Source organism: Lolium perenne, chromosome 3, assembly GCF_019359855.2.
Source record: "Lolium perenne isolate Kyuss_39 chromosome 3, Kyuss_2.0, whole genome shotgun sequence".
NCBI lineage: Eukaryota > Viridiplantae > Streptophyta > Magnoliopsida > Poales > Poaceae > Lolium > Lolium perenne.
Window position 1 is genome coordinate 59,428,749 of NC_067246.2, and position 24,811 is coordinate 59,453,559.

The window sequence follows — 24,811 nt, forward strand, 5'->3', positions numbered from 1 at the left end:
TCATAATCATAATTTATACCTGACTCTTTACCTTTGTCGTTCTCCCATCCTTCAGCGTTGTCCTCAATCCGATCAAGAAGGTCCCACCTAGCTTCAACCTCCTTGCTTGTGAAAGATCCCCCCGAACACGCGTCCAGATAGTCCTTGTGTTGTCCTGAAAGCCTCGCATAAAAATTATTAACAATAACATTACGGGGGAGCTCATGAATGGGACATTTGAGCATTAGTGATTTCAATCTCCCCCACGCTTGAGAAATACTCTCTCCATCACGAGGATAAAAGTTATAAATATAATTCCTATCAATATGCACTTCATGAGGAGGATAAAATTTAGAATAAAAGAGAGATGCAATTTCCTCCCAACCAAGAGAATGTCTATTCTCCAACAATTTATACCAATGCGCCGCTTTACCAGGGCAATGAAGCAGAGAATAGCTTCTTCCTCACTTCATCCATAGAGATACCTGCACACTTGAATAACCCGCATAATTCGTGCAAAAACAGTAAATGATCTCTAGGATGGACAGTTCCATCCCCTTTATAGTGGTTGTCCATAACACGTTCAATAATTTTCATAGGTATTTTATACGGAATACTTTCAGCAGGTGGATTTAAAATATCAGAAGCATCATTAGAGTTATCGCATATGGGAGATAAAGCATTATCAGAGCAAAATATTTCTTCCAAAGCTGAGGAGAAAAAAAGATTATTCTTATATAAACTAGCTTCCCCAAGCTTAGACTTATCCATAGTATTAGCAGTAATTGCATTCATACTAATAACATCGCTACTAGCATGCAAATAAGGTTCCATAGATTTTTTAATTTTCGCATCAAACAATTCTAAATCAGGAAAAAGATTAAAAAGCTCTCCAATTTTTTTGTTGTTTTCCATTATGCCTAACTAGTGTAAACAAGAAACAAAAAGTTGCAATTGCAGGATCCAAAGGAAATAGCTTCAAGTACTTACAAGGCGCCGGAAAATAGCTTGGTAGCCGAGATCCGGAGTGTGAGTACCTTTTACCTTTCCTCCCCGGCAACGGCGCCAGAAAATAGCTTGATGTCTACTTCCCCCTCCTTTTCCTGTAGACAGTGTTGGGCCTCCAAGAGCAGAGGTTTGTAGAACAGCAGCAAGTTTTCCCTTAAGTGGATCACCCAAGGTTTATCGAACTCAGGGAGGAAGAGGTCAAAGATATCCCTCTCATGCAACCCTGCAACCACAAAGCAAGAAGTCTCTTGTGTCCCCAACACACCTAATAGGTGCACTAGTTCGGCGAAGAGATAGTGAAATACAGGTGGTATGAATAAGTATGAGCAGTAGCAACGGTGCCAGAAAATAGCTTGCTGGCGTGTAGTTGATGGTGGTAGTATTGCAGTAGTAGTAACACAGTAAAACAGTAAACAAGCAGCGATAGCAGTATTTAGGAACAAGGCCTAGGGATTACACTTTCACCAGTGGACACTCTCAACATTGATCACATAACAGAATAGATAAATGCATACTCTACACTCTTGTTGGATGATGAACACATTGCGTAGGATTACACGAACCCTCAATGCCGGAGTTAACAAGCTCCACAATTCAATGTTCATATTTAAATAACCTTATAGTGTAAGATAGATCAATACAACTAAACCAAGTACTAACATAGCATGCACACTGTCACCTTCATGCATATGTAGGAGGAATAGATCACATCAATACTATCATAGCAATAGTTAACTTCACAATCTACAAGAGATCATGATCATAGCATAAACCAAGTACTAACACGGATGCACACACTGTCACCATTACATCGTGCAGGAGGAATAAAACTACTTTAATAACATCACTAGAGTAGCACATAGAATAGTAGTGATACAAAACTCATATGAATCTCAATCATGTAAAGCAGCTCATGAGATTATTGTATTGAGGTACATGGGAGAGAGATGAACCACATAGCTACAGCGAAGCCCTCAGCCTCGGGGATGGATTACTCCCTCCTCATCATGGAGGCAGTGATGGCGGTGAAGATGGCGGTGAAGACGGCGGTGGAGATGACTCTGGGGGCAATTCCCCGTCCCGGCAGGGTGCCGGAACAGCGACTTCTGTCCCCCGAATTGGACTTTCGCGATGGCGGCGGCTCTGGATGGTTTTCTCTGTTTCCGTCAAACTTGTCGAGGTTTTTAGGTCAGGGACGATTAAATAGGCCGAGAGTCGGAGTCGGAGGGGCCACGGGGTGCCCACACCATAGGGGGGCGCGCCCCCCTTGGGCCGCGCCGCCCTGGGGTGTGGGGCCCCCCTGGCACCCCTCTGACTTTTCTTCGGTGCTCCGGAAGCTTCCTGAAATTATAAGATCCCCGGAATTGATTTCGTCCGATTCCGAAAATATTTCCTTACTAGGATTTCTGAAACCAAAAACAGCAGAAAACAGCAACTGGCCTTTCGGCATCTCGTCAATAGGTTAGTTCCGGAAAATGCATAAAAATGATATAAAGTGTGAACAAAACATGTTGGTATTGTCATAAAACAAGCATGGAACATCAGAAATTATAGATACGTTGGAGACGTATCACCCGCATAGTTCATGTAAAAATAGTAAATGATCACCAGGATGGACAGTTCCATCCCCTTCATAGCGGTTATCCATAACACGTTCAATAATTTTCATAGGTATTTTGTATGGGACCTCTTTCTCACCTGGCGCCTCATCCACTACCTTTGCAGTAGTAGTAGATTTTCCAAATAGGAATTCAAGAGAAGATCTCTCCATAATGAATTATAGCAGTAGGCAGAAATAAAATCAGCACAAACAGTAAAAGTTTCCCTTACCAATTCCACTTACCAATAGCGCTTCACTCCCCGGCAACGGCGCCAGAAAATAGTCTTGATGACCCACAATTATAGGGGGTGTATCGTAGTACTTTCGATAAATAAGAGTGTCGAACCCAACGAGGAGCAGAAGGTGTTGACAAGCAGTTTCGATGAAGGATTCACTGTAAATGCTCACAGACAAGTATTCAGGGGGTTTTGATATAGCAGGTAAATAAAGTACAAGTAAATAAAATGCGAGAATAATAATTGCAGCGAGTGGCCCAATCCTTTTTAGCACATAGGACAAGCTGGTTTGTTTACTTATAATGACCAGACGTTCTTGAGGACACACGGGAATTTAGTCTAGTGCGTTCGCTTCATATAGCTGATTAATCTTCATTGTTTTGATAAGTGTTGTGTGGGTGAACCTATGCTAATGCACCGCCCTTCCTAGGACTAATACATACTTGTGATTAAACCCCTTGCAAGCATCCGCAACTACAAGAAAGTAATTAAGATAAATCTAACCACAGCCTTAAACTCTGAGATCCTGCTATATATCCCTCTTGCATCGATATACCAACGGGGGTTTAGGTTTCTGTCACTCTGGCAACCCCGCAATTGGCAAACGAGTACAAGATGCACTCCCCTAGGCCCATAAATGGTGAAGTATCATGTAGTCGACGTTCACATGACACCACTAGAAGAATAACACCACAACTTAAATATCATAACATTGAATACTAACCAACATAATTCACTACTAACATTTAGACTTCACCCATGTCCTCAAGAACTAAACGAACTACTCACGAGACATCATATGGAACATGATCAGAGGTGATATGATGATGAATAACAATCTGAACATAAACCTTGGTTCAATGGTTTCACTCAATAGCATCAATAACAAGTAGAAATCAACACCGGGAGAGTTTCCCCTATCAAACAATCAAGATCAAACCCTAATTGTTACAGTGGTGACGAGGTGCAGCGGTGGAGATGGCGGTGATGATGATGAAGATGATGGTGATGATGATGGAGATGATGTCCAGCTCGATGACGGTGACGATGGCGTCGATTTCCCCCTCCGGGAGGGAATTTCCCCGGCGGATTCCTGCCCGCCGGAGAGCTCTTTTCTCTCTGGTGTTTTCCGCCCCGCAGAGGCGGCTATGACTCTTCTCGACTATCCCCCGCAGCTTAGGTTGTCGGGACGAAGATGTACGCGAAGGAGAGGAGGCCAGAGGGGGCTGTGGGCCCCCTCCTCACAAGGCGGCGCGGCCAGGCCTTGGCCCGCGCCGGCCTATGAGGTGGGCCCATGGCGGCCCTCCTCGGCTCCCCCTTTTGGCTCCCTTCGTCTTCTGGAAAAATAGGATTTTTCATATAATTTCCGTCAATTGTTGATCTTCCGAAATATTGCATTCTGACGGCGCTTTTTCCAGCAGAATCCTGACTCCGGTGCGCGATCCTCCAATAATCATGAAACATGCAAAATAGATGAAATAACATAAGTATCATCTCCAAGTATGAAATATATCAATGAATAACAGCAAATTATGATATAAAATAGTGATACAAAATGGACGTATCACCCACTCTTGGCCGCACCACCTAGGGCTGCCCATGGCCGGCGCCCTAGCCACCCCCTCTCCCAAACCCTAGCCTCTCCTCCTCCACCATTTCTCCCGCATACGCTTAGGCGAAGCCCTGCCGGAGTTCTCCACCACCACCGCCACCACGCCGTCGTGCTGTCGGGATTTCGAGGAGGATCTACTACTTCCGCTGCCCGCTGGAACGGGGAGAAGGACGTCGTCATCAACACCGAACGTGTGACCGAGTACGGAGGTGCTGCCCGATTGTGGCACCGTCAAGATCTTCTACGCGCTTTTGAAAGCGGCAAGTGATCGTCTACCGCAGCAACGAGAGCCTCCTCTTGTAGGCTTTGGAAATCTTCAAGGGTTAGTCTCGTTCATCCCCTCGTTGCTCCCATCTTCTAGATTGCATCTTGGCTTGGATTGCGTTCTCGCGGTAGGAATTTTTTTGTTTTCTATGCTACGAATCCCTACAGATGTATATTATGTACCCCGTTTTTTATTACAAGTGATCCAGTTAGTATGATAGGGCATGAGAGGGGTAGGTGTGCATTAGTTGGAGTAACATGGTAGTTTGGATCCTACTATGGTTTTTTACCTTTCCATTGTTACCTCACTAGGGATAAATGAATGCATGTGTTACTACCACCAAGTGACCAACAATGGTGATCTCATAACTTTTGAGGTAGCATATTTGATAATCAACATCATGTCATAGAAGCAAATGCAATACTCTGTTCATCTTAAATCTAGTTTGGGAAGTTTTCTCTTACTAGCTAGAGGAGTATTAGTGAGATGTGTTGCATCATCTCAACCAATGGATGTGATACCCATATGAATACTTATTAAACACATATTGAAGTTACATCAATACTATGCCTTTCTTGAAGCCTTTTTTATTTCATCATGTTTACAAGAGAGTAGACAAGTGAATCCATGGACCCTGGACCATTTTTAATCATAAGAAACACCTTTTACTTGCATTTACATACATTTACAATTTAATCACTTACTTAATCCAAGAATACAAAAATACTTATCACACTTGCATTCAGTTCTTTCATATAATCTACAACACTATCATTACCATACCACTTCACTTTTGCATAGCATTTAGTTTACCTTTCATATTGCATTTAATTTACATTACCTTGCTGCATATTTACTTTACTTTACTCTTTGTTTTTAATTCGAATGCGAGACCTTGTGCTTGACAACCACTTTGTGGAGTTGGGACACAAGGCAACATTATTTTGTTTTGTAGGTTGTTTGAAAAGGAAAGAACAATACAATATTATGTGTTTCCCCGAGAGTTCAATACAAACCCTCGAGTCACTCTTGCGAGGAAGACGCTCTTGCTACATCAGTTTGCGTTTGGAGTCCTAACGAATTGGTATCCACCTAGATTGGTGCCAACGCGTCTCCTTCTGCTTGTTCTTCCTACTCCAATCTAATCTAACCCTATCCCCCTCGTGCCCATGCACAACCCTAAGTGAAACTAGGTTTTGTTGATGTTGGCTCCGCCGTCCTCCGGTGGTTATCGCGGTTGAATTTTGGCGTTCTAGTGGTCTACGGCGTGATGGTTGAGCTGGTTTGGATGGCAGTGTCGCGGGCTCTCCTACTACTGATGCCGCCAACGGTCGTCTTCGTCTTCCTCGGGCTTGTCGCCTTGGTTGTGTGGGCACTGCTCCACCAGCTCATAGGCGTCTGGTACGGTTACTCTCTTCGCCTCTCATCTCTCTTTCTCTCTGTTCTTCTATATATATGGCCACACATAGTTATTGTAGTCAACAATTTTAGGGTTCGAGCTAACCACTACAACAAAGACCGTGGGTCCCGACGGTTCAAAACGTTGTGGATAGGCTCCGGCTAGGTTCGTATTATCTGATATAGATCGTTTCTTTTTTATCTTCCTATGTGTTGAATGGATTGATGTTGAGGTGGATATTGTGTTTACTGGCTTCGGTTTGGTTACATATTCATTTGTGGCTTTTACACGGTTAGCTAACTAGTGCTAAACCTGATTTAAATCTTAGTTGTGATGTTTTCTTTGATTTAGGCGTAAGTAGATCTAGAGGGTGTCATAGCTTCTTGTTTGCTGCCTTGATATTTTGATTGGACCATTACTAATTGTTGCCTTGTTCTTGATTATTGCCTCTCTACTTGGTGTATTCTGCCCCTAAATGATTCATGTCCTAAGATGTTGCTTAAAGATTTGATGATGCCATGTCGGTCATTTTAATGGAGTTTAGGAGTTCTTCCCAAATTTTTTCCTTAGGTTATGAAAATATAAAATTACCTCACCTATGGTGAAGGCAAACATTTTAACATAACCCAAATGTTTCTTTGTTTGTTTTGCAGGTATCAAGATGAAGAAGAAAACCAAATTTAGTTTAGGACTATTCATTCCTTCTTCTTTTTGATCTTGTAATTTTACTTCTTTGTTCAAAACTTGTAAAATATTGGAATAATATCAATGCAATGAAGAATTCAATCCTCTTTCCGTTTTCTATTTTTATTGTATTTTGCATCATATATGGTATTTTATACGATTGTTTTAAATTTAAATTCCAAATCCAAATATGCTTGAATTAAACTATTCAAATTTTGAATTTGAATTCAACCCCTGCCACACACACACAAAAAATCCAAGATCCAACAAAGTTCATGTCGAAATTTATATCACACATGATCAAACCCTACATTATCAGAGTAAGAGAAACCTCAATCGCTGTGTTTTAAATGACTACGAATTTTTTTCCGTCATTTCAGATGCATGAATGCAAATGGGCAAATCATATTTCTACCCCTTGTTTGGTCCTTACACCTAACTAAACTAGATCTGAGTCACCAACAAGTAGAACAAAAAAATGTCACCAAGCTTGCCCACTGGAAGTAACACTCCTTCAAAAGTAGTAGTTGTTGGTCACAAGGTAACCTCCAGAAGACCCATTCATCGTCTAGAGTAGGGTGTGAATGGAAATCTTTGGTAGTGCCTCCTGGGAGGTAAGTGACATTCATGGCAAACTCTTTAGCCTCAAACACTACCACACAAGGCGACCAACCGAATCCCAATAGAAGAGGTTCAACCACGACAAAATCATCACAAACACCTAATATCTAGTTGGCGATGGTCCATTGGAGGGGATGAAAGCCCTTCGACGATACCTTCAAGGAGGACAAATGCAGCTATAAGCCCCATCGCCATTCGGCCCCTTGGAAGTAGGCCCAACTCAGCTCTCCACAATCACCAAAACACACACACAAGGAGCATCGTGACACTGTTATTTACCAACTTCGGCTTGGAGAAGTTATTAACAAGTCCAAAGTAGAGAAGGTTAAGAGGTCATTAAAAATTATTCGTCTGTGTTCTCTTCTGTGTATCCACCGTGCTAAACCATATAGGTTTAGGGAGATGCGCTCCGTTGGACACCCTCATAAGACAAACATCATTCTTATGAGCTATTGAAGATCCAAAGTCAATACCATACCGGCTAGATCTGAGAACACACCACCATCGTGATGGCAACACTAGAGGACCATTTTGCCCAATGGACCAGACCGCCATGCTCGCCACCTATCTCAACACTACCACACCTCCACCAAAGACAGAGATAGAGCGATGCCATGAACCGCCCCTGCACCTGCACCCCTATTGCTCCCCATTTTGCCAACCGGTGCAAGCCGCCTCCTTCGGTCGGCTGTTAAACCCCTATTTAAAAAACACAAACCATAAGATCAACCGTCCAAGCGAGCTAACAGATTCACGGCATGCCGAGCAGACCCATTGCAATATGCCCCTCAAACATCTTTTTTTTGAAAGATAATATATTAAAGCTAGCAAGCAGTCTCATTAAAAACCTTCCAGCCCCCTTAGGTACCCTGGTAAGGAAAAGAGTGCGTCGGAAACTTGCAGCCATCAGAATCACATCAAGTTACAATCAGCATGAAGGCTGTGAACTAGAAAAGGCAGCATCCCAGGAAAACGACCCATCTTGTAAACTTGTATATTTCGCAAGAATGAGCCGCCTGGTTAGCCTCACGCCGAGCATGCCCCTCAAACATCTAGGCTCACCAACTTACGCAGCATCAAAGTGTAACACTGTGAGATCTTTAATCCATTTCACGTTTATGTTGCATTTAATCAGTTTCCTCAATAATCAGAAATGCATACTCATCCCAAAAAAATGTAGTCGGCCAGTACAATTCACGGGTCAGACCAGACAACTTCAGACAGAGTCGTCTTAGATTAGAAGTTCTTCTAGCTCTACTTCAGTGAAAACTGGAACGTGTTGCAGCCTGCAGTTCAATGCGCCTCACTGGTCACTACCCATCATTGCCAGGAGAATTCTTCATGAGTTCCCTCGCTTTCCTGCAGGAGTTCAACCGGATGGAATGGAAAATGTCAGCTCTAACAAACATTCCTCAATATGCAACTGACTAATAGTATAATACAACAGTAAGAATCAAAAGAAGTTTCTTCAGAGTCACATGTAAGGACTTGCACTAACGGCATATAACCAACTGCTTCTCATCACTATATTACTTTGTTAACCTAAAATCATACTAGCACCTGGAAGATACTAGAAATAGATACGGAGAAGAGATTAGGTTACCGTAATTCACTCTCAATCTCAGCATTCACAGGGTCCAGTTTTTGTGCATCTTCGAGAGCATCACAGGCTTGTTTATATTCCTTGGGTTGCAGAGGAAATCATGACCAGACTATAAATAAGATCAATATGAGATAACTGACACACTGGCAAGCTAGAAGCACCTTGAGTAGCATGTGAGCTGCAGCTTGACGGAAGCAAGCTTTTGCCCACTTAGGTCGCAGTATTCGGCACTTGAGAGCATCTGACAAAGCACCATCACCATCGCCCATGAGCAGCTTACAAAGACTCCTGTTTGCATACAGTGTTGCACTCTCTCCATGGGCTATTGCCTATGGCCAAACATGACAGATCATGCAAATATTATTCTCAACTAAAAATGATGACATACATAAGTTTTATTTTAACACTCGTTCACCAAATTCAGGCATGCAAGCAGGTAGAAAACTATCGAAAAACCTTTACTACTCAGTAGAACAGCAGAATGGAATTATGGAAGACATTCTATTACTATACTGATTGGGTTGTTCATTTTACATGTATGATCAATTGGGTTACAGTTAAACCATTTGATACATAGTGATTAATTATGAGACAGAAAGAGTGGACAACAACATCAAAGATTCATATTAACCGAGAAGAAAGAAACCAGGTTCCTCCATGCGCTGGCTTCCTAACATTTCCGTCGCAACAGTATGCGCATCCTCGGCATCCATAGTGAGCATGTTATAAACACCAAAGCTGCACCTCTGTACAGTTTCTATTTGTGGATCTTGGGCCTTGCTCAGGATCCCAACCAGGGCTTTGATCTGACGATGATTTTTGGGGGTCTGTCAGGTAGGTGGGCCCCAAGTGGCCCAGTTCAGCGCTGCGGATATATAGGCTGAGGTCGTTGGGCTGGACTGAACCCCTGGGCCCGACAGCCTTGGCCAAACTACCACCCCGATTTGGGTGTTCGTCGCACACAACAACGACTGGCTCCGGTACATAGAAAAGTGACGTTTTAGACACATCTTAAGCAAAAAAAATTGACCACCAATATCATTTTAGATATTTAGATTGGGTTAGAATCATATGCATATATTAGTGTCGAGAATACTTTCAGTATATTATCATGTTGTTGGTCGTTATACATACATTGCAAAAAAGAAATTGGTGGTGGAACTTATATTGTTGAGACCATGTCAATGGCCAGTAGTGCCACATATTCTCCTGAACTGGAGGGAGTATTAACTAATTTTTTTATGCTTTTCGAAAATCAAATTCCATATTTTACATTAAAAATCAGTCATATATCTCCAATTGGTTCCCTGTTAAGCATCATAGATAATGTGTAAGAAGTATTACCAAACCATAGAACTTTGATGCCAGCTTATACTCCTTCTGTTTGAATGCCGTATCAGCCTGTGACTTGAACCAAGCATTTCTTCTTTCAAAGTGCCGTTGCTCCTAGTAGGCAATAAGTAGAAGAAATAGGAATAAACATTTGAATTTTGGAAGTAATCATCATTTATTATCATAAAAAAATTGCCATTGCTCAAAGTCTGGTCTAGCCCTAGGAGTTTCCAAATCGGTGTATGGCTGAATGTTTCACTGGTCCAGAGATCAAGGATGCCAGATTTTATTTTGACCAAATCCAAAAGTCGTTGTCTTAAAGGGATGTTGTGCAACTGCCTATAGTTACTAGATAAAATTCCTGTACCATACAGCATCTAACTACTCTAGCATTACGAGATTTGCGGGAGTGCTCTACAGAATAATCACTTAATGGCAGTTAGTACAACTGACACTGCCACACAAATACAAGCAAAATCATTTTGCAGACAATAAAGCAATTGCCTTATCGTAAGAGTTTACCTTATCAAGTGTAAAGGTGCTCCTAATTTTCAACCTTGGAAGCAGCAGAACCATTTTATTAAATTATTTCTATCTACTATAGAGAAAATAACCAGAGTTTGGTTGGCATTTTCTATTTATTACCATCCAGGTTTATTGATATTATGTTCTTTTATCGAGTTGATAGTGCATACAACACATGGGTTCATGTCTTCATGATGTCTATTGTTGGGCAGCCTTTTTATTATCGTTTCTTTATCATATTACCCGTATAAATTACAGTTTTTAGTTTGTTGTCAGCTAATCAGCACTTAAATAACTTCTTTCTTGAATGACCTTCACAAGCTGGACATTAAAAAACTGTTATGAATAAAGTAACAACAGCTTGCGATTAACGGACATATTTAACTGAAGAAGAAAACAATGGTATACCTTTGAAGCAATATTAAAAACAGCATGAGCACAGAAAATAACGTACTATTGGCTTTTTATCTTCAGTTTTCGCATAAGAAATTACTCCTTCAATACTCCAGTCTGGGGCATTTGGAATTGGGGTAGTCACAGGAAGCAACATTTCAACCTCTTCCTTGCAATCATGTAATGCAGCAAACTCTATCGGCAACCTTCCCAGCTGGGAAACAAAAGGAAATTAAAATGACATTTCTTTTAAGAACTAACTACATCATTAGAGAAGGAAACTCAGGAGATTATAACAAAAAACATGATCAATACGTAACAAACAATCATTGTAGAAAATTATAATATTGTCAGGAAAACCAGGATCACGACATTTATCAAATGTTTCAACAAGGAGAGAATACCAACATCTAAGATGAAGAACCACGCCCATTAAGCTAAGAAAGACAATTCATTTCAGTTTTTGTTTCATAAGTACATTGGAGAAATACTGCTACCCAGAATGGTATATACTACATAGTGATATCTCAGCATCTCATCAACTCTCACCAACAGTGTAGGATATTAACAAAAGAACTTGAACATTTCGTAATGTACAATCTATGTCGAAAACTATAACATTGCAGAAGAGAACCAGGATCTACTAATGATTAAACAAGGATTTACCGAACAAGCATTTACAAGATTTCTAGGAGAGGCATCTCAGCAAAAGTTAAGATTGAGACACCACATAAATTTGTAGTGGCAACACACTTGAGTCTACATGTAAATATATAGATAAAAAATGTGCATATGATATGTTTTACTTCGTCGTTTGACTGATGGTAACATCAAATATAAACAGGTTCTTGGAGCAAAAGAATGAAAACAGAACACCAACAAGATGAAAAACAGCAAAAGGTAAGCTAAGAAAAGCCCATTCGTTATAGTGTTTGCTGCATGATTCATTTGAGAAATGCTGCTGCATACCCAGAATGGTAGATGATGAGATCTCGGCATCTCATAAACTGTTTAAGTTAAGCACTGGTATGAAATTATTTCAAAAACGAAAAACGACATATGTCAGCTGCTGTTGGATACAAGCAACATATGACTTATATATGCTGGAACATAATAGGCATGGTCCTTCCATAGGAACTCAGTAAGTGATGATCAACAGAAAACAACCAAGTCTATTGACATAGACCATTGAAAATTAGTTTGTATTCCAGTGATGGTCGCCCCACCCAGCAGATTTCAGATCCTGTGAGGTGAATTAACATCTCTGGTGGAGCCCTGATAGGTCCTCCAAAGACTGTTTGGGTGGAAGGTTAAGACACAGCTTTACTAGGCACAAGTGAAATTTTGCATTACCATAGTCAACGACGCAAAGCAACCTAAACTCATTGCCAAATAGCTTTAACAGAATACTGTTAAATTCTGCATACCAGGTCAGTAAAATATTAGCAAGTATCCAGAACATACATCATCAGGAATATTAGGATCTGCTCCAGCCTTTAGTAGCAACTTAATGTAGTTGGTGTAACCTCCTTGCATCGCAGCAAATACCAGAGGGGTAATCATGGAGCCCTTGCCATTAACATCAGCACCAGCCTGTAAGAATGATTATGCAATAGAATGTTTATGGTGCACATCAACACATGGCAGAGATGGTAGACAGGTAGAGTATGCAAAATCATAACATAGAAATGATTAATAATAAAAAAATAATACTCGCCTTAATGAGTAGCTTCACGCACTTCAATGAACGGTAAGCAACAGCACTCAGCAGGGGAAATCCAATATCACTGATAATGATGTCAGGCTGAAAGCAAAATGTATTATGTTATCTATTAGAAGCACATGTGGCATGATGAATACAAGAGTTTATTTTGAGATAATAAGGTTAGACTTATTAAAAATCATGCCATTATATAATGTACTATTCTACTCATGCGTTTTGTGGTTCAAGAGATGTGATTGTAAGTGAACCATCAAATCCTTATCCTGACACGATTGTTTGGTTTGAGAATTAGAATGGACTGCTCCATCAAATCAAACACACTTCAAGATCTCTATTAAATGTCATAAACCAAGAAAATGATTATGTACTGCAATATCTAAGTATGTTTCAATACAAGCAACAAAAATACGCCCAGGTTCAGACATATTTGTCCACGCCATTTAACTAGTTTGCAAACTAAAAGCTATCTGTCCAAAATAACTCTTAATCAAAAGAAATAAGAAACAATGCAGTTCATATACATTTGCCTGATGATCCAGTAAAATCTTCAATGTCTTATCTTGCTCATTTGCAGCAGCAAAAAAGAGTGGGGTTCCACGGCCACAGTCTATGTCGACTGGCACTCCTTTTGAAAGGATGAACTCTGTCACCTTGCAACTTCCTGTGGTGAATGAGATGATTCCGTAAGTCATGTAGACAGACATTGGGCAAACAGATCTTGGTAGAGTAAATAGTCACTATACTTCACGAGTACAGTTGACCCAATTACATGAATTAAGTGTGAGTGTGTGTGTGTGTCAGGGGAAGCACCTGTATCCGCAGCATGGTGGAGAACTGTGCGTCCTTTGCCATCTGCTTTCAGTAGATCACCACCATGATCAAGAAAATATTTGAAGGTAGGAACATCACCAGACTGAGCAGCCGTCATAAACGGAGTCACGCCTGTAAGAAAATGCGCAGCATGAACACAATCCCAGGTCTGATACCGGCAAACATTGACAGGCAGCCACCAAAGAATGAAGAAGGAGATAGAGAACGACCTAGAGTTAGAGCTCCACATCCAGGAGCATTCACATCTCCCCCAAGCTCCTCCACCAAATACTTGCAAACCTCCAGATGGCCCGCAGATGCCGCGACATGCAAGACATTAACTCCTTCCGTGTAGAAAGAAAAAATGGCAGACTGGTCGCCCTTTCCTTTGGTAAGACTCTTTACAATACCTTTCCCCAAAGAAACATCACCAGACATTGCAGAAATGAATAGCCAAATTAACAAGACCGGAAACATAAAGAAAGAAGGAAACATGTGTGCAGTGCATAAGGGTCTCATAATTAAGGTCAACTGAACTGATCTGGCGCGCGGCTGGCGCATATAGTTTCATAGTTAAAACTTTGGAAAATGTATCAGTTCAGACTTCAGAGTACTTGACTGCATTGCAAACATGTTTTCAGAATGACTACATTGCAAATATGTATGTAAAGAGAATCTGGTCCCATGATCAGAAGTTGTTCTCTCACATTTACACCCTACATTGTTAAGACACTACTACTCAGAATTTTGTTTGGTCCAGAATGCTCATCCGGATTTCAGGAGAAGGGGAAGGGGTACCTTTCAGGCGGCCGAGGTTGCCGTCCATCGCCGCCTTCATGAGAGCCTTCTCACCTGCACACACGGGCCGGCGCGCGACCGGCAGTAGTTAGCAACGCCGCCAGAGGCCAAACCCCCAGAGAGACGGGGGAGCAATCGGAAGGCTGGGAAGGAAAGCGAGGGGTCGACGCGCGCGCATACCGCTGACCCCGTCGTCGGAGGAGCGGTAGATGAACGGCGGGGCCATGTCCCGGCCCACCCGCTCCTCTCCCTCGCCTGGAGGCTTCCCGGAGGCGGCAGAAACGAGAGTACGGGAACCCCTGCACGCCGCGGAGGAGGCGCCGGCCGCCTCCTTCGGCGAGGAGGACGAAGCTGGTGTTGGTGCACCGGACTCCAGTGGCTGGCTCGTCAGCCAGACCTTGGAGCACGAAGACCTGGTCCAGCTGTCTTTTTCAAGAGCAACCACCTATTTCATTAATAGAAAATCGAGTAACCTGTTTCATTAATAGAAAATCGAGTTACAACCATGTGGTAGACGTGGTGAGCAACTAAATAATTCTTACAGAAAATCGAGTTACATTGAGTAAATAAAGGTGAAAAATAACAGAGAAAACACTTATCCTGAAAACTCTTTAGAAAAAAAAAATCTAAAGGACAAAAATATACAAAACTATTTCTAGGATTTTCTGCGCTCGCCGAAGCCAGCGGCCACGGCCAAACTCCAAAGCCGCCTAGACGCGCATTGAAAGAGACGTCGAACATCCACCATTGTCAGATCCAAAGCAGTACCATCGCCAACGAGGCTTTGTGAGTCAATAAACAGGACCCTACAAGTAGCGAGGCACATGTCCTAACTACAAAGCGGAGGAACGAGGTCCTCTCCCCCTCCTGCCGCTGGAGTGGCAAGTGGAGGAAGAGGGGCCCAACGCCGCTGCCCGTGGAGATGGGATCTGGACACCCGACGCCTGTGAGAGAGAGGGAAAAAAACGGTTCATGTTGACATAGTCCAGCTTGACGAGATGCACACTCCGCCCTGACGAGATGCACACTCCGCCCGACGCTTGTGAGCGAGGAATTTTTTTTTTTTGAGATGAGGAGCAAGGAAAGAAATATGTTTAATTTTTTTGTTATCGTGTATGTTTCTTATTATAACGACCATAATGCATCTAACTTACCAATAATCATTTTGCAACTACTTATTTCATGACAGCTCTGCCACTACACATGCAAATCCGAGTCACTTATTTCATAATGGTGGAGTAATTGTATAAGATCTTGATATACCACAAGGAAATTGAATACTTCCAATTGCAAATATACTCATAGTAAGTCGTCCAAACAAAAAGGGACTCCATATGGCCGGTAAGATTCACGGGCCAGACAAGAAAATATCATAGTAAGTCGTCTTAGCAGTCTGAAGACGCAACATTCCCATTAAGATTCTGAGGTTTTGGTTCCTAACAAAACGTAAAGATTAGAAGTTCCCGCTAGCTCTACTTCGGTGAAAACTGGAACATATTGCAGCCTGCAGTCCAATGTGCACGCCCACGCCTCACTGCTAATCATCACTAGGAGGATTCTTCATGAGCTCCCTAGCTTTCCTGCAGGAATTCAACCGGATGGAATAGAAATGTCAGCTCTAGCAAAAAAATCCTCAATATGCAACTCGATAACTACATAGTTCCTCTTTACCGAGACACAAGCGGAACATAAGAATCAAAAGAAGTTCTTCAGAGGTGTGGAAGGACTCGCATTGACCGCACATAACTACATAAGCAATCTAAAATCATACTAGCGTTTGGAAGAAACTCCAAAGAGGTAAGCAGAAAGATTAGGTTACCTTAATTCACTCTCAATCTCGGCATTCCCAGGATCCATTTTTTGTGCATCTTCGAAAGCATCACAGGCTTGTTTATATTCCTGGAAGTGCAGAGCAAATCAAGGAACGTGACCAGACTGTAAGATCCGTATGAAATAACGGAACACACTGGCAAGCTTGGCACACCTTGAGTAGCATGTGAGCTGCAGCTTGACGGTAGCACGCTTTTGACCACTTAGGTCGCAGCATTCGGCACTTAAGAGCATCTGACAAAGCACCATCACCATCACCCATGAGTAGCTTACAAAGACTCCTGTTTGCATACAGTGTTGCACTCTCTCCATGGGCTATTGCCTGCCGTCAAACATGAGAGATCATGCAAATATCTTTCTCAACTAAAAAGATGACATACATAAAATTCTATATGAACTATCTTGACACTTTACTAATCAGTGGTACTGCAGAATGGGATTATACAAGACATTCCATTACTAGATTGATTGTCTTGTAAATTTACATACACGGTCATCATCCATCATCATCGGATCAAATAATACTAACCGAAACAGTAGATAACCATATCAAAGATTCATATTATCTGAGAAGGAAAAACAAAGTTATCACTGATTCTGGAGATGAAGACATCAACGAAGTTTGATGAAGTGGCCTTTTTAACATGAAGGATGATGTCATAAGTTTCGTAAGTGAAACTCAAATATATGCTTACTATGCATATTAATCTCCATCAGTTTAGATCAGTCCCAGTCAGTGAAAAATCACGTGTCATGATAAGTCCAACATACGTGGCAAATTAACAATCAATATATCAGTACAGAATGAACTTAGCTAAAATAACTAGCGACCCATTTGTGGTTTCGTGTATACAATCATATGCATCGAGACTACCATTGCTTTTGCTAATTCCTTGTTGCCTTTTAAAATGGACCGCATGATGGAATTTCTTTCATTCTTCCCCAAATAGTAAGATGTATTAATTTAGCACATTCTTAATGTATAGTGGCTTCACACGTATTCATTTTTTATGGCCCTTGGTCAGAACTAATCATAATTTAAGTTGGTCTTTAGTCAGATATATTAATGGCAGCATACATGAAACTTTATTCAAAATAGATGGAGCTAATGGAGTCATTGGGTCCCAGTCGCACTGTTCATTATCAATTTACTTTTTTTTTGCTTTTCATAATCAAGGCTGAATTTTTACATTTAGAAAACAGATAGATATCCTAAGTGGTTACTAATGTAAATTAGAGTGGAAAGCAAGAAACCTAGTTGGAAAAAATGATCTCCTATTGGTTCCCTGTTCACAACAATATTTTTTATCTTCTAAACCATCATAGATAAAGTGCAAGAGGTTTTACCAAGCCATAAAACTCTATTGCCATCTTATACTCCTTCTGCTTGAATGCCGTATCAGCCTGTGACTTGAGCAAAGCAGTTCTTCTTTCAAGGTGTTGTTGCTCCTACACAATAAGTAGAAGAATATAATATTGGAATTTTGGAATTAATCATCATTTAATATGAAGTAAATTTGAAATTTCCATCACAAAAGAAATTCAGCAACTTTGTGTTCAACCTTATTCACAGATTTCTAAGTGGCAAGCTTTTCACATGTTTATGCTTCAATGCATGCTGCAAATGCTGCTTCAAATGGGGAAATCCTTTACTGGTCTATAACTCAAACTCCAAAATCTGGTCTAGCCCTAGGAGTTTCCAAACCGATGTACGGCTGAATGTTTCATTGGTTCAGAGATCAGCTGTATCAAGTTTTATTTTGACCAAACTCTAAAGTCAAGGACTTAAAGGGACTCGTGTGCAAACTAGATAAAATTCCGGTACCAGATAAAATTCCTGTATCATTCTATAGCTTACGATATTTGCGTCAGTACTCTACACAATGATAAGTTAATGACAGTTACTAGAACCGAGACTGCCTTAAAATCTACTTGCAAATGTCGTTTTTTGCAAAGAGTACACCAGTTGCCTTATCTTAAGAGTTTATCTTATCAGGTTTAACAGTGTTTGACCCCCGCAAAGAAAAAGGTTTAACAGTGTTTGTACTTTTCAACCCAGCAGGACTTTTTTCCTCAATGATTTCAGACTATTATATAGAACAAACAACCAGCGTTTAGTTAGCACTTTCTCTTCATTACAATCCAGGGTTGTTCATATTATGTTCTGTTACCGAATTGATAGTGCATACTACACATGGTTTCATGTCTTCATGATGACTATTGTTGAGCAGCCTTGTTATTAGGCCAGGGCTAGATATTATCTCTGCTTCGTCATATTACCCTTCTAAAGTACAGTTCTTAGTTTGTTCTCAGCTAGTCATCAGCACTTAAACTATTTTTTAAATGACCTTCACAAGTTGGACACCTAGAAAACTCTTATAAATAGGTCCTGATGCTTTCATTCTAGATGAGGTTTCATGCATATAGTAAGAATAGATTACAGTTAAATGAATGGAAACGTTTGACTGAAGAAAGAACAATGGCTTAGTTTTGAAGCAATGTACAGTATAAAAACAGCATAACAACAGAAAATAACGTACTATTGGCTTTTTATCTTGAATTTTCGCATGAGAAATCACTCCCTCAATACTCCAGACTGGGGCATCTGGAATTCTGGTAGTCAAAGGAAACAGCATTTCAACCTCTTCCCAGCAATCGCGTAATGCAGCAAGCTCTATTGGCAGCCTACCCAACTTGGCAACAAAAGGAGGAATAAAATGTCATTTCTTTTAAGATATAGTGACACCATTAAAGAAGAAAACTACAGAGATTATAACAAAAGAACCTGATCACTGTATAACATACTATTGTTGTATAAAATTATAATATTGTCAGGAAAACCATGATTGCCTTATTTATCAAATGCTTCAAGGAGAGAATACCAAAAATTGTGAAAGTCATTTAAGCTAAGAAAGCACAATTATTTCAGTTTTTATTTCATGACTAGATTGGAGAAATTCTGCTATCCAGAATGGTACACACTACATAGTGATATCTAAGAACCTCATCTACTTTCAATCAATTGTTTAGAATATTAGCAAAACATTAAGTCGCGTACAATCTACGTAGGAAATTTTATGATTGCGGGTGAGAACCGGGATCTGCGAATTATTTTTGCTAAATGATTCAACAAAGATTTACCCAGCAAGCATTTACATATTTTCTAAGCAATTCAAACTGCCAACACACAGGATTTCTAAGAGACGCATTTCAGCAAAGATTGAGACTGAGATACTACAGGAATTTGTAGTGGCATCACACTTGAGTCCCCGTGTAAGCATATAGATAAAAAACAAGTAGTTCTACATATGATTTGTTTTAGTTCGTCCTTTGACTGTTGTTAGCATCAATAAACAGATTATTGGATTAAAAGAATGAAAGCAGAATACCAACGTTTGTAGTGGCATCACACTCGAGTCCCCATGTAAGCATATAGATAAAAACAAGTAGTTCCACATATTATTTGTTTTAGTTCGTTCTTTGACTGTTGTTAGCATCAATAAACAGATTATTGGATTAACAGAATGAAAACAGAATACGAACGGGGTGAAGAACAGCAAAAGTAAGCTAAGAAAAGCCTATTTATTTACTGTTTACTGCATGTGTACATTTGAAAAATGCTGCTACATATCCAGAATTGTAAATAGTGATAGCTCAGTATCTCATAAACTGTTAGTTAAAGATTTGATAAATAAACTTATTGCAAAAAGGAGATACTATATGTTCGGTACTGTTGGATACAAACAACATTTTTAGAATAATGACATACATATGCTGGAACATAATAGGTATGGTCCTTAGGAAGGAAATAATTGTCAATTCATGATCAATAGAAAATAATAAGTTGTGCAGTGCGCTCATTGCATGGGAATTGGGCTGTATCCCAGTGGTGAATGTGCAGTGCGGTCACCCCACCCACAAAAGTTCAAATCCTGCGAGGCGAATTAATGTTTCAGGAGGAACCCTCATAGGTCATATTTTAATGACAAAGACTGTTTCCTGAAGGTTGAGGCACAACTTTACTAGGCACAAGTAAATTTTTGCATTAGCATACTTAAACAGCACAAAGCAACCTAAACTCATTGCTAAACAGCTCCCCGATATTATCAGAGGAGTTGAATGGTATTAGTATCACCAGAATCCTTAATAGGTCAGGAAAATATCAACAAAATATACACAACATACATCATCGGGAATATTAGGATCTGCCCCAGCCTTCAGTAGCAATTTGATGTAGTTGGTGTAACCTCCATGCATCGTAGCAAGTAACAAAGGATTCATCATAGAACCCTTGCAGTTAACATCAGCACCAGCCTGTAAAAAGGATTATGCAATATAATGTTCATGGTGCTGAGTAAGCAAAATGGTAACATGCGAATGATTAATAATCAAAGATAATACTCACCTTTATGAGTAGCTTCATGCACTTCAATGAGCGGTAAATAAGAGCACTGAGCAGGGGACTTCCAACACCACTAATAATGATATTAGGCTGAAAGCAAGGCATTATGTTATTCATTAGCATGTGGCATCGGTGGCATGATGGATTAAAGAGTTTTTGTTTAGATCAACAAGGATATACTAGTAAAAATCATGCCATCATATGATCTAGTGTGTGTGTTTTGTTATTTGAGAGATCTGATGGTAAGTGGACCACTGAAACCTAATCCTGACCAAACAAGGTTGTTTGGTATGGGAATTGGAATGGTTGCTTCATCAAATTAAGCATACTTCATGATCTCTATTGAATGTCTTAATATTAGCAAGTCATTCAATTAGTTTGCCAAGTAAAACATATCTGTCCAAAATAACTCCTAATCAAAAGAAAAAAGAAAAAGAAACTGTGGAGGTCATATACATTTGCCTTGTGGTCCAATAAAATCTTCAGTGTCTTATCTTGCTCATTTGTAGCAGCCATAAAAAGTGATGTGCCACGGCCACAGTCTATGTCGACTGGCACTCCTTGTGAAAGCAGGAACTCTGTTACCTTACAAGATCCTGTTGTGAATGAGACGATCCCATAAGTCATGTAGCCACAAACACTGAACAAATTGACCTAAGTAAAGTAAATAGCACAGTTGACCAAGTTACAGAAATTAATTGTGAAATTTGTCAGGGGCATCACCTGTAGATGCAGCATGGTGGAGAGCTGTGCGTCCTTTTTCGTCTGATTTTGTTAGATCACCACCATGATCAAGCAAATATTTGACGGTCGGAACATCACCAGACTGACAAGCCGTCATAAACGGAGTCGCTCCTGTGATAAAATAAAGCACATCATATCATATACAAGCACAATCTCAGGTCTCATACGGGAAAAACACCAATTGTAAAAATGAAGAAATAGATGGAGAAGGACCTAGAGCAGCAGTTCCACATCCAGGAGCATTCACATCTGCCCCAAGCTTCTCCACCAGATACTTGCAAACCTCGAGTTGGCCCGTGCATGCCGCGGCATGCAGCACACCGATTCCATCCTTGTTCAAAGAAAAAACCGACTCCAGGCCGCCCTTCTTGGTAAGACTCTTTACGAGAACTTCCTCCAAAGAAACATCAGCACGTATTAAAACAGAAATGAATCAACAAGATCGACATAAAGAAAGAACACATGTGTGCAATGGTGGATACAGTTACACAGTGAAAACTGAAAACCTTGGCAACATATCAATTTAGACTTTAGAGTACTTGGCAGTACTGCAAACTTAGATGTAAAGGCAAATTGCTATCCCTGGGAGGAAGATTGGTACTCATTAATTCGGTACTGACAAATATGGTACTGTATATGTTATCATTCTTCCTTGTGCCAAAAGGAATTCTGCATAAACTCGATTATTATCGATCCAGATTCTTTTGGCAAGGTGATAGCGAGAAAAAGAAGTATCGACTGGTTAAATGGAGTGTAGTTTGTAGTCCCAAAGATCAAGGCGGGCTTGGAGTTCATGACCTGGAAGTCAAGAACTCAGCCCTGCTGGGTAAATGGCTTTTTAAGCTCCTTACCGAGGATGGGATTTGGCAAACTATTCTTCGGAGAAAGTATATCGGCTCCAAAACGTTATCTCAGGTGGTTTGGAAACCTGGAGATTCACACTTCTGGGCTGGTCTAATGGCGACAAAAAATGTATTTTTTCGTCATGGTACTTTCTCAATTAAGAATGGAGCACAGATACGGTTCTGGGAAGATGCTTGGTTAGACAATGCACCCCTAAGTGAACAGTATCCTGCGTTGTATAGTATCGTTCGTCGCCAAGGAGATACCATTGCCACAGTAATGGCTACCTCTCCACCGAATGTGACGTTCCGACGAGTTTTGCTAGGACAAAGGCTACTGGCATGGAATACTTTAATTCAGAGGTTGGGGGATGTTAACCTGTCGCCTGAACCAGATGAATTTAGGTGGAATTTACATGTAGATGGCTCTTTCTCGGTAAAATCTTTATATAGCGCCATACTTCATTCTGATTTACCGGTTGATAACAATAAGAAAATTTGGAAGATGAAGATACCATTAAAAATAAAAATATTTGGATGGTATCTTCGTCGAGGAGTCATCCTCACCAAAGACAATCTTGTTAAGCGGAATTGGCACGGAAATACTAGATGTGTTTTTTGTCATCATGATGAAACTATTAAACACCTCTTCTTCCGTTGCCAGTTTGCGAGATCTATTTGGTCTGTCATCCAAGTAGCGTCTACCTTGTATCCTCCCACTAGTGTAGCCAATGTCTTTGGTAACTGGCTTCATGGAATAGATGCAAGGTTCAAGTTGCTTCTTAGGGTGGGGGCGCTAGCAGTTATCTGGGCGCTTTGGCTGACTAGAAATGACAAGATTTTTAACGACAAAAATTTCTCCTTGTTGCAGGTCATCTACAGATGTACAGGGATTCTTCGTTCATGGTTACCTCTTCAGCGCATGGGGAACCAAGACCTATTTACGGAGGTCTGTACACGATTGGAGGCTACGGCGAGGGATACTTTTTCCCTACATGGGTGGCAGCATAGTCTACGGATTGAAGCCCCACCCACACCTTAGGCGTTATATGATTCATCGTTCCGATATGTATTTCGCCTAGTTTTTTTAGTTTGGCATCTTTTTTGAACTCGAGACCTCAAAGAAACGGCTGTGTGCATCCTGGTTATGCAGAGGCTGGATGTAATTGCTTTCTCATAAGTAATAAAGCATCCTTTATCAAAAAAAAAAAAGATGTAAAGGGAACCGAATCCCATCATTCAGAAACATGCTCTGCATACACTGACTAACTAAGACAGACCGACTGCTCATCCGGATTGTTTTGATCCCGAATGCTCAACTGAATTTGAGGAGAGCGATCTTACAAGAGTAGATAGAATAGCTTGGCCATATATCGCTGCTAATCTATCGCCCACGTCTCAACTTTCTAAACGGAGCAATTGTTAGTATATATCATCCGACGACCAAATTACAAGCCTTTTTTTTTTTGCGAATCGACCAAATTAAACATCCTTAGCATCACATACTTGTCAGCCATAAATTTCCCTGCTGATGTTTTTCCAAGGCGCGCGAGAGCCATAGAGATGGTTAGACGCGCAGTGCAGCCTGCGTGAACAAACCTCCGAGATCCCGCGAGCAGAGCACACGTAGTCACGCACAATTGCAGAAACTATATACTAGTAGCTCACTATAGTATACTGGGAACTGGGAGTGGGACCGACCGACCTCCGAAGCGAGGTCGGAAAAGGAGGCCATGCGAGGGGCGGGTGCGGCGGAGAAGAGGAGGAGGAAGAGAAAAAGGGTACCTTTGACGCGGCGGAGGTTGCCGTCGAGGGCCGCCTTCACGAGAGCCTTCTTCTCCCCTGCACACACGCGCGACGCGGGCGCGACCGTCATTATAGTCAGAAACGCATTCAGAGGCGAGATAGGGGAGGCCGGGAAAGGGAAGCGAGCGTACCGCCGGGGCCGTCGTCCTCGGCGGCGTCGCAGTAGATGAACGGCGCCGGCGACGGCATGGCCCAGCCCCGGCGCGCGATTTCGCGCGCTCGCTCGCCTGGAAGCTTCCCGGAGGTGGCGGCGAGATTGAGGAGCCCTGCGGCGGGCGGGGAGGAGACGGTGGGGGTTTTGGACTGCCGCTTGCTGTGGTGGTGGTGGTCTCGTCAAGTACCCGGTGCCGGTGGTGGTGCACCAGTCTCAGTGAGTGACTGGCTCGTCAGGCGAACCATGGCGTACGAAGACCGGGTTCAGCCGGACTCCTCGCTCAGGCCTTGTTTACTTATTTTTCTTCCCAACGGGTATCGGATGGGAGGGGATTTGATGTTCACCCTTTTTTCAGTTTTCATGGTGCTGTTTCGGAGTTTATCCGGCAATATTTTTGTACTGATGTTAAAGTTTGAATAAAGAGCGCGCTTTTCCCTCAAAAAAA

The 24,811-nt window shown here is 41.3% G+C and overlaps 2 protein-coding genes across 2 annotated transcripts; both read right to left on the minus strand.

The window, feature by feature from the left end:
• Window positions 1-8,483: 8,483 nt before the first annotated feature.
• Window positions 8,484-15,018, minus strand: LOC127341137 (uncharacterized). Its single transcript, XM_071827963.1, has 12 exons — window positions 14,769-15,018; window positions 14,589-14,642; window positions 14,021-14,200; window positions 13,791-13,922; window positions 13,502-13,641; window positions 12,975-13,061; window positions 12,722-12,850; window positions 11,319-11,471; window positions 10,352-10,453; window positions 9,169-9,336; window positions 9,008-9,087; window positions 8,484-8,763 (listed from the first exon to the last, which is right to left on the minus strand). The coding sequence occupies exons 1-12, from the start codon at window positions 14,812-14,814 to the stop codon at window positions 8,718-8,720; spliced, it is 1,317 nt and encodes a 438-aa protein (XP_071684064.1). The 5' UTR covers window positions 14,815-15,018; the 3' UTR covers window positions 8,484-8,717.
• Window positions 15,019-15,848: 830 nt separating this feature from the next.
• LOC127341138 (uncharacterized) lies at window positions 15,849-24,505 on the minus strand. The gene is made up of 12 exons (XM_051366908.2): window positions 24,344-24,505; window positions 24,192-24,248; window positions 21,778-21,954; window positions 21,544-21,675; window positions 21,277-21,416; window positions 20,824-20,910; window positions 20,604-20,732; window positions 18,959-19,111; window positions 17,766-17,867; window positions 16,573-16,740; window positions 16,408-16,487; window positions 15,849-16,168 (listed from the first exon to the last, which is right to left on the minus strand). The coding sequence occupies exons 1-12, from the start codon at window positions 24,399-24,401 to the stop codon at window positions 16,126-16,128; spliced, it is 1,326 nt and encodes a 441-aa protein (XP_051222868.1). The 5' UTR covers window positions 24,402-24,505; the 3' UTR covers window positions 15,849-16,125.
• Between the last annotated feature and the right edge of the window lie 306 nt (window positions 24,506-24,811).